This window comes from Rattus rattus, chromosome 5 (genome assembly GCF_011064425.1).
Source record: "Rattus rattus isolate New Zealand chromosome 5, Rrattus_CSIRO_v1, whole genome shotgun sequence".
Classification (NCBI taxonomy): Eukaryota; Metazoa; Chordata; class Mammalia; order Rodentia; family Muridae; genus Rattus; species Rattus rattus.
This window is the reverse complement of record NC_046158.1, coordinates 125,239,370-125,254,791: the sequence shown is the minus strand read 5'-3', so window position 1 is coordinate 125,254,791 and position 15,422 is coordinate 125,239,370. Positions and strand designations below refer to the sequence as shown.

The 15,422-nt window shown below is 45.6% G+C and overlaps 1 protein-coding gene across 1 annotated transcript in view; it reads right to left on the bottom strand.

Annotated features, from left to right (window-relative positions):
* Slc24a3 (solute carrier family 24 member 3) overlaps positions 1-15,422 on the bottom strand; it is a 407,093-nt gene that overhangs the window by 12,239 nt on the left and 379,432 nt on the right. The window contains exons 12-14 of the mRNA XM_032904340.1: positions 14,116-14,282; positions 10,990-11,104; positions 9,615-9,727 (exon numbers count right to left, since the gene is read on the bottom strand). Coding sequence (XP_032760231.1) covers positions 9,615-9,727; positions 10,990-11,104; positions 14,116-14,282 — 395 coding nt within the window. The remainder of the gene's footprint in view (positions 1-9,614; positions 9,728-10,989; positions 11,105-14,115; positions 14,283-15,422) is intronic.

The window sequence follows — 15,422 nt, the reverse complement described above, 5'->3', positions numbered from 1 at the left end:
CATACATAGGCTGCCGTTTCAGAAGCACAGTAATGTCTGGTTTGCTTACCATCTCAGTGTGTAGTAGGAGAAGTTAATTAATGCCTGCTGCAAGAAAGAATGAGCTAGCTATAAGGTCTTTTTATTTCTGTGCACCCTGGAATAAGATCAACTCTTGGTCAGAGAAAAGGAGAGACCCTCTTCTTGCTCTCATGGCTTTTGATGCTGTATTGTAAGTTTCTAAAGCCTCGCTTGGGAACACGAGTTCTGCCCTGATTTCCTGCAGTCTGACTGCAGATTCCCCCTTGACTCTGTTAAATTTCACACGTGGCTGTTCATCACTATAATGGCCAAGAAGCACTTACTGCCTAAACCTTCCTGCTTAGGGTTATTTACTCAGGGCACTTGGGTAACGAGCTGGCTTCTGAATAAGCCATAGAGTATAAGAAATGTCAAAATCTGTAAAAGTGCATTTTCCCCCTCGCTGTCAGATGTGTGAATCTAATGTCAGGCACAGAACAGATGCCTGGATGGTAATTATGCCATAATTATGACTCGGAAATCCCATCTGGACAAGATGGAAAAATTGCTTCAGAATTGTCGGCAGGTCTCTCCAGAGGTTGGGAGAGGCCATTAAACCCACACAGGCTGCTCGATTCTGATGTCAGGGATGTGGAAAGATGTCCTGAGGGTTACTGTCATGCTAAACAGAGGGGGGCCCTTGAGGGTGCTTTCTGAAATGAAGCCTCTCTCTTGGGATCAACTCTGGGTGGAGACAAGGGCAGACCACATACTCGTAACAAGTAAGTCCTAAGTTTGCCTTTTCTAAGACTCCTGCATCTCGGCCCAACGCCATACAGTGATGCCCGGGAACAGATGGGCTTGGGGTACTGACCACCCAAAGAATCCCATGAAAGCTCAGAAAAAACTGATAGAAGGGATCTTCATCATGAAAGGACTCAGAAAGGACTCTTCTGTGGAGACAGAAACCTATGATAGCTACGGTTCTCACCCTTCCCAATGCTGTGACCCTTTAGTATAGTTCTCATGTTGCGGTGACCCCCCAACCTTAAGAATATTTTCATTGCTATTTCAAACTGAAAATTTGCTAATGTTATACACATTGTAATGTAAATATTTTTGGAGATACAGATTTGCCAAAGGGGCCACAACCCACAGGTTGAGAACTGCTGTACTGTGAGACTTATCCCTCATTTAGCCAGGGGACACAGTGAAGACCAAAGCCCCCACAGTGTGTGTAGAACACTGAGAGGAAGCCCCCATAGTATCTGTGGAACACTGAGAGACGACTCAAGAGTCAGGAGTGTTCTCCCCTTTCACTTCCTTCCCTCCTTACCTGACACATATGATGCCACCTTATGTTTAACTCTACTCTGTCTTCAGCAAAGATTCAAACTTAGGGATGACTCTAGCTTAGACTTCCATGCCCATCCCCACGCTCTCTGACCATCACTGTGGTGCTATGTGTATCTGCAACAATATCTTTCCAGATGTGGGACATAACCACCCTATCTTGGTTCTCTGGTCTGCAGAATGGGACCAGAACTGCACTTCCCTTAGTGTGACACCTGGGCTCTGTACCCAGCTTAGGTCACTGGTGTAACACCTCTCTCCCTCATCCTACACTCTCACAACCTGGATCTCCTCCTCTTCTTGAACATGAGCTCCCTCAGAGCCTTTGCAGTAGTGGTCGCTCTTTCCCTAGTACAGCTTCTCCTTCTCTAGATACCCAACACTTGTACAGCTGGATGCTGAGACACATGGGAGTGATGCCTGATTCGGGCTTGGGAGATCATCCTTGACATCTAAGCTGATACCTGCAGGACTACCCAGACAATGAACGAATAGAAGCCTCTGGGTGCGGGTATCCCTGCTCTTCTCTTGTAGACCTCAGGCTTCTAGGCAACACAAAGACCTGGTTTAGTAGGGTCAAATGCTGTACCACTATTTTGGTCAAGCATCACTACACAGAGTACCTATATGAGCACGTTCTCTGTGTTTCCTACACAATTTAAGTCCACCCTTCTCAAGGTGCCTATCTGCTTGGGATGGAAGTATTTCATTCGGGACAACTTGAACTTGAAACTTGTCCTTGAGGTTGGAGATACAATAACTCTTCCTTAAAACTCAGGATCATTTCCTTGAACGCAAATGATTTTACACAGTCATAATGTGGCAAAGCTCTCAGGAGCTATCCTGCACACAGGGGCTGGTGGCTAATTCAGCCAAGGAGATAGAACTGTTCTTTAAACAAGGACAACTTCCTACCATATATAGAGTGCTGAGGTGCTGTGGGAGACCCTAAACTCAGGCTCCAGCATGGCCACTGCTGTATGAAAAGGAGGGAAGGGGTCGTGTATGGTATGAGGCTGAGTGGACAGGATATATATGCTGACAGAGTGTTTTGCCCACTTGGGTACAGCTTGGGCATTTTGTTCATGAGAATCCATTTCTCATTAAAAGTCCTCTTAAACTGAAAGCAAATTATTTGAGGAAAATTAAAGGTAGCACATTAAGCTGGGACCTAGGAGCTAAGCCTGGCTTGGTGGTGATTCTACTGATCAGCTCACAGCTTCTCTAACCTCATTTCTGGCCTGTTTACTTCTTGTTCTGACTCCAAATGAAGGCTTTGCCATCGTGAATGCTATCACGGTTGTGGAAGAGAGTTTCTGGAATACATACTTTAAAAACTGCACAACCATGGCTTCTAGATAGTTTTACATTGCTAATAGTGTTGAAAAACTAAGCTTACCATACTTCTTTTGAACTTTTAAAGTTCAAAGTAAATCTCATTTTCAACAAGAAGGAAGGGCACAGCCAGATAACCTACGCACAGAAGAGAATGAACTCGGACCCCAGCCTCTCCATGTACAAAATAAAATCCTGGTTTTCCCAAAGCACATGAATAGGAGCTTTCAAAAGAGAAGTCATTTGAAAGGCCCTTGGATGCTTGTATCTCTAAAATTAAATAAATGAAGGTTTTCCTTGTACTGGCTGCTGAGACAGCTGCTTTTGGATACAATGGTGCCTGATGCACCTTCCACACTCCGCCGTGTGCCTGGCTGCTGGTCAGAGATGCCTGGCTGGGCTCTGGTTTCTCTTCTATGTAAAAATGGAAAAGATCGTCTCCCCAGAACCAGTCATGGTTGTATAGTTTAACATAATGGCCAAAGGAAACTAATTATGTCATCTTTAGATGGAAAACCTGAGCTTGGGTTTTGTTTTTATGATGTCACTTTGTCACTGGGTGTTGAATACTGGAAAAAGTATGGCTGTATAGATATGAGAATATCTTATTGTCCATTCTCTATATTGCTGAGGGAATGTCAGGAGGAGAGGCAGGGTGGGTGATGTCTAGGGTTATCTGTGTAGAGAGCTTGCCTGACTGAGTTGCAGTTTCAGGCCTGATGTTCATGTTTGGTCAAGAAGACTTCAAGGTGGGTAGAAGGATCTGGTTTACTTCTGGGATGAACTAGAGGGGTTTTTTTGTTTGCTTTTATTTTTCTTTAACAATTTACTTACTTATCTTATGTATATGAGTACACTGTCACTTTCTTCAGACACACCGGAAGAGGGCATCAGATCCCATTACACATGGTTTAAGCCACCATGTGGGTACTGGGAATTGAACTCAAGACCTCTGGAAGAGCAGTCAGTGCTCTTAATCACTGAGCCATCTCTCCAGCCAAACTCAAGCAGTTTCAAAGATTTTATCTTCTATGACCATACCCTGTTATCCTAGAAACAAAACAAAACAAAGTTTGGCTTCCCCCCATCTTGTTTGTTTATTTGTTTTGTTCTGAGGTGAGGGTGCAGGGAGGGTATATGAGTTTCTGTGGGTATCTGGGAGAAAGCGGGGAGATGAAAACATCAAAATATATCATATAAAAACAATTTTAAATTAAAATTAAAAATAAACATAAACAAACCCCCAAACATAGAGAACGTTGTAGTTTGAATTCAGGTAGTTTTCCCTATAAGCTCACAGGTAATGGGATGGTACTAATGCGGACAGTGTGGACTCTTAAGGGGTGGGTGTGTCCAGGGACGGTGTCCTCAGGTCACTGAAGGCATGGCAGATCCTTGAACCTTTCCTTCTCTCTAAGTTAGTTGTCTCTGATATTATAGTCATATATTATACTACAGTTGTGCTGAGCTGATGAATACAAGGGATTTTACTGACACTGAAAGGCTTCTGTCTCCTGCTCCTGTCCGTCCATTGAGTCAGTTGCTGGGGTAAATGTTTACTATTCAGGAGTTGATATAGTTTTGAAAGTTATGTGAAAGTTTTTACATACTCTCATTTTTTACTTTTTTCCTTTTTTTATTGGATATTTTATGTACTTACATTTCAAATGTCATCCCCTTTCCCCCCCTCTCCCATCTTTTCTCCCTCCTCCCCTTGCTTCTAGGAAGATACTCCCATTCCCACTCACCCACTCCCACCAGCCCACTACCACCTCAACACCCTGGCATTACCCTACATGGGGAAAAGAGCCTTTCCTCTCCTCCCATTGATGCCCAATAAGGCCATCCTCTGAAGCATATGCGGATGGAGCCATAGGTCCATCCCTGTGTACTCTTGGGATGGTAGTTCAGTCCCTGGGAACTCTGGGGGTTCTGGTTGGTTGGTATTGTTGTTCTTCTTATGGGGTTGCAAACCCTTTCAGTTCCTTCAGTCCTTTCTCTAACTCCTTCATTGGGGACCCTGTGCTCAGTCCAATGGTTGGCTGCAAGCATCTACTTCTGTATTTGTCAGGCTCTGGCAGAGCCTCTCAGCAGACAGCTATATCAGGCTCCTGTCAGCAAGCACTTCTTGGGACTCACAATATTGTCTGGGTTTGGTGGCTGTTTATAGGATGCATCCCCATGTGGGGCAGGCTCTGGATGGCCTTTCAGTCTCTGCTCCACACTTTGTCTCCACTTTTGTATTTTTTACTTTTGAAGGTAAATTTAAGATCGTTTAAATATTATGCATCTTATAAGTTTAGGTAAATGTATTAAAGGCCCTAAATATATGTATTGCCTTATGTATAAGTGTTTCTTATATATGTGTGTATATTCATATATACAGTAGTTTCATTTAACCAAATATAAAATGATTATTTAAGAAACCTTAACCTAAGCAGATATTTAAATGAATCCCACCTAGTGCACACAATGCAAACACCAAATCAACTGAGCTGCAGCCCATTGGTGCATGCCTTTGATCCCAGCACTCAGGAGGCAGAGGCAGGTACATCCCTGTGAGTTTGAGGCCAGCCTGGTCTACAGAGTGAGCTCCTGGACAACCCAAGGGCTATACAGAGAAACCGTCTTGAGAAACCAAACCAAACTAAACTAAACTAAACCAAACCAAACCAAACCAAACCAAACCAAACCAAACTAAACCAAACCAAACCGAACCAGACTACTGTCCCCTGAAAGATAAGAAATTGAGTGTTAAGAGTTATTTAGAGCACAAATTCTTATCTTGTGGTTGCCTGGACTTCTAGCTCTCCAAAGAGGAGACCACAAGGAGTTGGAATTCAGATAAAGGCCATTTTTATTTTGTTTTGACTTCTTCATAACTTTGATAAAGCGGAGATGGAGTGAAGGAAACCAGAGCAAAAGGAGCATTGTGAGTGCACTGCAGCAGATCTACACACTGCAGCAGACCCACGCACTGCAGCAGATCCATGCACTGCAGTAGATCCATGCACTGCAGTAGACCCACGCACTGCAGCAGATCCATGCACTGTAGCAGATCCACGCACTGCAGCAGACCCATGCACTGCAGCAGACCCATGCACTGCAGCAGACCCATGCCCTGCAGCAGACCCATGCCCTGCAGCAGATCCATGCCCTGCAGCAGATCCATGCCCTGCAGCAGATCCACGCACTGCAGCAGATCCACGCACTGCAGCAGATCCATGCCCTGCAGCAGATCCACGCACTGCAGCAGATCCACGCACTGCAGCAGATCCACGCACTGCAGCAGATCCGTGCACTGCAGCAGATCCATGCACTGCAGCAGACCCATGCACTGCAGCAGATCCGTGCACTGCAGCAGATCCATGCACTGCAGCAGATCCACACACTGCAGCAGATCCATGCAGCTGGTGCTCGCCTGGGCTTAGACATGTTTTTATCACTTTCCTTGCCAAGGAAGATCAGTTGCCAGTACACAGTCACTAACTTTTTCCACAGAAGTCAAGTCATGTTATCTGGAGCATTTCTGTTTAGAGCTCGGAAGGCCGTTTTGAGGCCAGAGATTCAGAAAAGACGGAATGGCAGGAGCAGAGGTCCCACCTCCACGCATCATTTTGAAGAATAAATATGGGGCGGGAGCTGTGGTGTGTGTCTTTAAATCCCAGCACTTTGGAGGCAGAGACAGTGGATTTCTATGTGTTGGATGCCAACATGATCTACACAGAGTTCCAGGTCAGCCAGGGCTATATAATGAGACCCTGTCTCCAAACAAAAGTTGGGTCCATCCTTATTTCTAGTGTCAGTTGGAGAGAGTACCAAATGATGCACCCACTCAGGCCTGAGGGAACCCCTCTGTTCAGGGAAGGGAAGTGTTTGATGAAAACCAATGCAAATTAAGAAGATCTAGATGTGGGGTCTGCTATGGTCAACCCCTGTCTCCCATGGCTCAAGTGTGTGTCTGCTACCCCTGCTGTGCTCTGAGGAGGCTGGGTGCATGAAAGGCAGTATTTCTCCCCACAGAGCTCCTATGTTCAATACATACAGGTGGCATGAAGCTGCTTTTAAACCTCAGGCATGACATTTGACTAATTAAAATAGGAGAGGTAAGCCAGGAACGATGGTGTAGGCTGGCGGTTTAGGCACTTAAGAGGCATAGGCAGGAGTATTTTGGGTTTCAAAGCCAGCTTGGGTTACACAGTGAGACACTGACTAAAAATACCAAGAATTAGAGATATAGCTCAGGGTAGAACCCTTATCTAGTATGTACAAGGCCCTGTGCTCACTCTCTAGTGCTGAAAAAATAAAGGTTAATTATCCAGTTATTTAAAATTAAAGTGTAATTTAATTGGAAATGCCATTAAAACTATATTATTATTCTATATCATCAGACCTATGTGCAATGCTTACTGACCTCTAAATCCTATAGGTGGATGCACAAAGGTGTCTGAGGTGTCATTTAACATGACAGTAATACCCAAAGCCATGTGAGTTGTCCCCGAACAGAGGCATGGCCAAGCACTTTCCGGGAAACCCAGATGCTACAATTCTAGGCTGCCTTTGAGAATGAATCTAATGTGATTTGAAGCAAACTGTGTTTAATCTAATAAGAAATAAGTAAGGGCAACATGTGAAATATCTGTACAGTGGATCTCAGCTGTCCAAGACAAACTAGAAGGAGAAAATAAGCCAAAATGCTAACAGTGATCTTCTCTGGGCTACGCTGTGGATAATTTAAATTTCATCCTCTGGAGCTACAGTGTCCCACAGGCAGCTTTAAGATCCATGTGGCTGTATAAACTTAGACTAATTCAGATGGAATAAAATTGAAAAAAATCCTTTTTTTTGCCCCAGTCTCCCACCAAGTGCTTCCATGTCACCAGCCAGTGCTGCTGCCCCGCATTGCCAGCACTGCAGAAGGGTCTGCCCTGATCTATAAATCACATGCATTGTTCACTCTGTGAAGGGTGCAAGGAAGTGAAGGTGCAGGTGAGCCAGGTGTAGGCAAACCTTGCATTTTCAGGAAGTGACAAGCCAGACTTGGTGAGTGAGCTTAAATATAGACAATACTATTGCTCCTGGCTTGAGAACAAGACGATGTTAAGAGGGGTCCTGGGCCCTGGGTCAGTCAGCAAAGATGCTGGAATGGGGTCGGGGGTGGGGTAGGGTGGGGATCCTGGTCCAGGTCATAGCTGTTAGTTTCTTCTCTCCTTCCAGGGCAGACAGCTAAGCAAATAAACGTTGGTGACCAAATAAGATTTATCTGGACAAAGGGACGGGGACTGACCTGACTTTATCCACTTATGTATACAATTTGCTGTAGCCTTTCTTTCTCTACACTAGGGAAGGTCTCAGAGGTAGCAGAGCCGCTTCATGGAATTTGCCACACCCCCAGGGTTTCCTTTTAGAAGTATTTGTAGGAGCTGTCAGAGTGGGAATGTCAGTGATGGAGTTTTAGTAGGAAATTCGCCATGGTGGGGCTACCCCAGTGAGGTTTCGTGAATTGTCTGCGGCACGTTAATAGTACTTAGTGATATACTCTATCAAATAAAAGAGTAACTTGATCTGGGTAGCAGATGTTAATATATCAGGCCTCCCAGGAAGCCTTAGCCAATACCCACTCTTGGAATGCTGGTTGCCTGTGTTCTGTTTATGAGGAATAAAGGGGCATACTGGGGGATGAGGTCTACTCATTCCAGTTGTTCTCAGAGTAGAAATATACCTCCTCACCAGTCCTCCATAAATGCTGCAGATTCCAGGGTACTTCCCTGCATAAGACAACTCGCACATGTCCCTGCAGATTACTGCTAACAAGAGAGAAATCAAAGGCCTCTGGGAAAAACACCAGGAAGCCTGCACCAGAGTTCTCTGGACACTAGATGCACTTTATTTTCCTGTTGCTTTTTTCTCCCTCCAAATCCTTTGCTGTGAGTATAACCTGCTCTTGGTTCTTGTCAGTATTCTGGTAGATCATCAGACTTAAAGATGTTCATGGACCCCCAACAGTATCTCTCCTACAAGATTTCCTTTCAGGAATACAGAGGAAAAGAAACACTCAAGACAAGTCATGCCTTCTGTTTGGTCCTTATGTATTTTTCTGGCATCTGTCAGTATTCTGGTTTATGCATCAAATGCTTGTGAATACGGTCGATGTGGGCCAATCATGGGAGCTGACTGACAGTGATCTTACCCACGGACCTGCAGAATTTAGGAGCGCTGTTTGGAATCTGAGACCATGCAATAGATAGCACCCGTTCAATATATCCCACCTAGATAGTCTGTCTCTAGCATTGTTCTTGTTCTTGTTCTTGTTCTCTCTCTCTCTCTCTCTCTCTCTCTCTCTCTCTCTCTCCTCTCTCTCTCCCTCCTCCTCTCCTCTCCCTCTCCCTCTCTCTCCATGCAGATATACTAAACATATTGTAGATATATAGCAAACAATCAGACATCCTAGATGTATTGTAGATAGACAGCAAAACAAACAGACTGGATGCTGTGGCCAACGCTGGTCCACTGACTGGTTCTATATAGTTCATGAATTAAGATGATTTTTACATTTTTAAATGGTTGAAAAGAAGCATAATATATCACAGCATAAAAATATAAGCATTTGGATTTCAGTTTCTAAAAAGTTCTGTGGCTACTTTTCTGCTACATCAGCAGAGTTAGTAGCTGTGACAGAGGCCATCTATCCTTCCACACCAGCCTATACTTACGTCTTTTTTGAAATGGAAACTTTGCTGACCTCTGCTTTAGAGTTCCAACATGTGTGACTTTGAAAAGTGTGTACAAGAAGAATTTGCTTCCCCCACAACATTAGTAGCACCATATCCCCTTTATAGGAGGGAAACAGCTCTGTGGCCAAGGCCACTGAAAACCCAGTCTGTTTAGTCTGAATTTAGAGAGACATTATGGAGGAAAACACTCACATAGGATCCATAATCCACAGCCAGAGTCTGCAGAGCCCAGGGAAGACCAAGCCCAATCAAGATGTCAAACACGTTGCTCCCAATGGAATTGGACACAGCCATGTCCCCCATCCCTGCGGGGACAAGAGAGCATTGGTGAGGAAGGGGATCCAGCAGGAGGGGCCCTCATGGGACTCTCCTGAGTCTTCTTTGGTCTGACAGCTGGTAATAGTTTTGTAGGACTGTGTACTTGATTTTCTCTTAGCCCATCACTGATACAAAAAAATAACATTATAATTCAGAGAACCCACATTCTACTGATCCCCAACTTCACTTCCGATATGATGACAGGGTAAGTGATCAAAAAAAAAGTATCCGCATTTGGTTCCAAGAATACTGGAAGATCTGAGGCACTCTTCCAGCAGGAAGAAACCCCACGGCACACACACACCTCCACAACTTTGCCAATTAGACATCATAGCACCATTTGCATCTGTCCTAGGGTGAGTTCACTGCTTCCTAAGAACCGAACAGCATAAAGAGAATGTCCCAAGTAGACTTTCCAGAGGGGTCTATGGTCACAGTGCTAAATTTTGTTGCTCCCATTGTTTAAAATAAATGCCTTCCAACATCCACCAGGCACATGAACGAGAGTCAGTGCTGGGAAGGGCATCACTGTTTGGAGCTTTTGGCTTTGAAATGGGGAAGGTGGGCTGGAGAGATGGCTCAGTGGTAAAGAGCACTGACTGCTCCTCCAGAGGTCCTGAGTTCAAATCCCAGCAACCACATGGTAGCTCACAACCATCTGTAATGGGATCCGATGCCTGCTTCTGGTGTGTCTGAAGACAACGTACTCACATACATAAAATAAATAATTCTTAAAAAAAAAAAGAAATGGGAAAGCATGCGTTGTGTGTCGACAACTGTCATTTTGGAGTTGCTATGTTATGAGTGAGCTCAATTACGGTGTGTGTATGTCTGTCTTTTATAAGCCTAAGTTTCCTTATCCATGAAATGGAAGCACAAGTGACCCTACCTCTTGGAGTTGAATGAATTGTTTCACTTAGAGGGTCTCACTCTGTCCCGGTTAGCTAGGTTTGTTTTCTATATTTATTGCTATTTTACAAGTAATCGACGATAATAATGACCTGAAGGGTCTATGGGTGACTTGGCAAGCATCTGTACCTTACAAGGAGCTGCCTTCTGCCTCTTTCCTTTATTCCTCTGACCGCAGGAAGCCTTTTGGCCAACTTGGCACAGAGGTTGCCATCCCCCACCTCTCCTTCTAAGCAGGATCTGCTGTCCCCTTAGTTGCCACATGGGACAGCCCCCACCAGGGAGGGAATCCTTCCTTCCTTCCTTCCCTCCTGATCCCCAATGTCCCTGGAGATCCCACCTTGTCTGGCTACAATGAGGCTGGCCATGCAGTCGGGCACGCTGGTTCCGGCAGCCAGGAAGGTGATCCCCATGATGACATCAGGGATCCCTAGGGTGTAGCCGATGATGGTAACCTTGGAGGAAGCAGGAAGAGGCAAGTGAGCCAAGGGACACTGTGAGCTTCTGATCAAAGTGCAGGAAAGTCTTTAATCTGGGCCATCTTGGGGGTGGGGGTGGGGGTGGGGGTGGGGCAGTGTCTTTTCTGGACTTAACATGGATGGCATGAACATCTGAACATTGTGTGGATGAGAGCTGGAGTGCAGGTCTTAGGTGGATGCTTTGACAGAAGCTTTTACCTCTTTAAGTGAAAGGTTAGTCTATCCTTTGTTCCTTTCTGGTGATACATGTGCATTGGAAAACTAGATTTTAAGAACTAAGACAACATTAAAACAAAACATTTTAGTTCAAAACGGCCCTGAATGATCCAGGCTGCCAGGCCGAACTAGCGGTGTGGGCAGCATGCTCACAGATCTGCGATGGAATTGACAAGTCCTGGAAAGGAACTGACTTCACACCTGGTCTTGTGGAGAAATCACAACAAGCTTTCTCCATCCTCACCCCCTTGGAAGTTTGGGTGATAGCTGAGTTTGCTCGTCAACTTGCCACACTTGGGAAGTGGAATCTCAGTTGAGGAACTTGCCTCTAAGAGATTGGCATGTGGGGACATTTTCTTGATTGATAATTAATATAGGAGGGTCCTGCCCACTGTGGGAGGTACTATCCCTAGTAGGTGAGCCTTGGATGTATAAGAATGGCTAAATATAGGCTTGGAAGCAAGGCAGTAAGCAGCATTTTTCCATGGTTCCGGCCTCCAGGTGTTGCTGTGAGTTTCTACCTGACTTTCCTTAGAGATGAACTGTGGTCTGTAGTCTGGAAATATAAGATGAAATAAATGCTTTCCTCCTCAAGTTGATTTTGGTCATAGTGTTTATCACAGTAGAAGAACTAGAAGAATATTTGGTTATCCTTGTTAACAACGTCAACTTCTTCACCATAATTGCTGCCTCTTTTCCTTTTAGTACTTAGGCAATGGACTAAATGTTCAGTTTTAGCTTTCTTAAACCTCACAGCCATTTGGTCTGAGTGCTCTGCTATTCTCATTCCTCAGATGAGGAAACTGAGGAACAGAGAGGCATCTGCCTAAGTCCCATGTTGCTGGTAAGTGGCAGAGAGGGTTCTGTTACAGACAGGTGGGCTCCTCTCAAGGCAGGCAGCCTCTCCATTTACACAGGGGGAAGGGGGGATAAATGCCAAAGGATGGGCTACCATCAGCTGAGACAGTGTTCAGGGCTGCAGATGACTCCATGGTTGTCCCCAGGTTTCAAGAGAGGAAAACTGAGTAGCAGGGGGCTGACAAGAGAGATGGTGAAAGAGTCAGGACCCATTGCCAAGTAGGTAGAAAGAGAGACTGATCCTTTGTATGTGGACATAAGGAAATGGGTCTTGCAACTCCTGGAACTCTTAGGTCATCCTAGGGTACCACTGGGGCATTCATACTTTCTATAAAATCTTGAGGATATGCAAACCACAGGTTACAGGGAGTCCATCCTTCTCCCAGCACTCCTGGGCTGGTGGTGAAAGGATGTGTGCCTGTGTGTGTGTGCGTGTGCATGTGCATGTGTGTGTGTGTGCCCGCAAGTTCAGTCCATTCAGATGCAAACCAGGAAAGACTCTCATTTCCATTCAGTGCTCATCACAGGGTGGCCTCTGGCTTCTGACATCTGTCTCCAGGGAGGAAAGGAGGATGCTGCAACATGCATTTCCATGTCGGTCTTCTTAAGAGTCTTTGTAAAACAAAGCTGCAGAAGCCTAGCCAAGCTCTAGGTCCCGCAGGAGCATGGCCTGGCTTGACGGGGATTGGCCCACTGCTCTTTTACTGTTGTTAGGATACTTAAGGCCCAGCCTGGAGTTCTGGGGAACTGATGAGCTCAGGACACCCTGCCCAGGTCCCTGGCTTCTCCTTAGATCGTCACTCAATATCAGAAATCGAGTCCAGATTAGTTCTTTCCATGGATTGTGGACTTCAGACTTTAAGGGTCAGGGACAGCCATCTGGTCTCCCAGACCCGGGCTGCATAAGGGTCAGTGAGCGGGAAGCCCCTGGTCACGATACTTCCGGTTTTAAAACTCTATTTGCCTATGAGGTTGAGGCAGAGGCCAGGGCTTAACTGCGACTTTATCATGCCGTGCTAGCTTTACGAGTTTCCCATTACTTCCGAAACAACCTTTCTAGACATTTTTTCCTTTGGAGCTTTAAGTTGAATTTAAATTCCTGAATTTATATTGCGCTTCCTTCCATCTGACGCCCAAGTGAGGTTAATTTGGATTTGCATAATTTGTCATGGCTTTTAATTTCTGCCCAATGCTAAGTCTAATGGATTAGGTTTGCTCCCCAGCCAAAGAATATATAAATGAACTGTCTGGGTTTCTGAAAATCGCTCTGGGGTAGAATGCGTTTGAGGCCCCATAACCGAGCCCAGTCATTGGCTCATCATTTTGGCTTGCAAAGGGACCCTTGAGCAGTCACCTAGTGCAACATGTCCTTTGCCTGTGACTCTGCTGCTGTTCCCTCCACTAGAGCTGGGGAATTTCTTCTCCTATTCCTAGGTGCTGGGCTTGGCCACAGCTTGTGCAGAAGAAGTAATGGTCTGGGAGGTTGGTTCCAGTGAAGACCCCAGGAGGCACCTCGGGTTTCCACTGACCCTGCTCAGGGTAGCACCAGCCCAAAGGAAGCAAGTCAACACTATAGAGTACATGTAAAACCCCCCTCCCGACTTCCAACCTCCCCCATCCTCCCCACTCGCCTGCTACCCATATCAAAGGGATTACAGTCCTGGAGCTGGAACAGAGCTGGAGAACTGGCCACAGTCAAGCGTAATTAAATCAAGTCAGTCTAAGGGGCAGAGTGAACGCTTGTGAGTTTTAAACCACCAAGCTAAGGTGTGGGTTGTTATGTAACTGAACGTAGCAATAAGGGGCTGATGTGGTTCTGTCAGGTGTGACTCCAACTCTCGTTCACCCCTGGTTCAGTGTATATTTCTCTTTAGAGAGACCCGGCAGTGCAACAGGGCCCCTTACATACTCACCATCCACACCATCATGTAGGAGAAGGCTGCGATCCACAGTGTAGAGGAAGCAAACGTCACCATAAACCACTTCTCCCAGTGGGGCTTGTTACAGTTAGGGACAGTGAAGTACAAGACAAAACTCAGGGGCCAGGTGAATGCCCATTTCACAGTTTCCAGTTTGCCAGCTTGGGGGTGGGAGGGAGGAGGTAAACAGAACAAGAAAGGGAAAAGTTAGCTTTCTTGCTTTGCTTTGGTAGCCTTCACACGGCTTTCTCCAGAACCAGGACTCGTCATACATCTCTTTTCGTAGAATGCTTAAATGGTTTCCCCACTGCCACCCAAGCCTGATACATAAAACCGAATGGAAAAGAAGTTATGTACCCCACCTGCGTGTTAGCTCTTGTAAACAACTCAGTCACTTCATGGATTATTGGCCTGGAGGGCTATAACACAAGGGGGCAGGTGGGGAAAGATGAGGAAGGCGTTTACAACAGGGGTGGTGTGCGTGTGCGTGTGCGTGTGCGTGTGTAGGTGTGGGAGGCTGGGAAGACTACCATTTTGTATCTGTTCTCACAATGCGAGCAGACACAGCACCACCTAATGGAAGCTTTTAGCATTGCACCATAAGCTGATAAAGGTTCGCAAATGAGCGCTCACATACTTAAAAGGTGGGGATCTGCCTGGTGGTGCCTGCCTCTACCGTCCTGGGTTGTCTGATTACTTTCATGCCAGAAACACCCAGAAACGCTCATTTGGTTGCCTATCCTACAAGTAACATCAGATTTGACAAATATAGTAACTCAACTCCTTTGGTTTTCAACTGTTAATTGGCCTGTGGAAAGAAATGCACAGGCGCGAGTGTGATATCTATGTCAAGTGGGATATAAAACATCCTCATCTTCCAGAACATTCTCTGTTCGTCTTTGTAGTCAGCTTTCACCCTGACCACCACAGATTAGCTTTTGTTCATCCCCATCTTCAAAGGAATTAATCACGGAGCGATCTCTCCTTTTGCTTACCAGATGTTTGTTTTAAGATTGATTAAAGTACCATTATTTTATTCCTTTAATGGCTGGCAATATGCTGACTGTGCTTCTCCATTCTCCTGGGGTTGAGCTTTGAGTAGTGGCCAGTTGTAGATCATAATAATTAGAGCGCCTGTCGAAACCCCTTGGGTGGGTCTTCTGGGAGCATGGCTTTGGTTTGGCTGAAGACCTGGGGGGAAACTGCTGGGCCATGAGGTAGGTATTTACTTTTTACTTTTTAAGGAACCAAAAATAGTTTTTGATGGAGAAAACGTAGGCAAGTCTGTGGGGGAGGGTCCA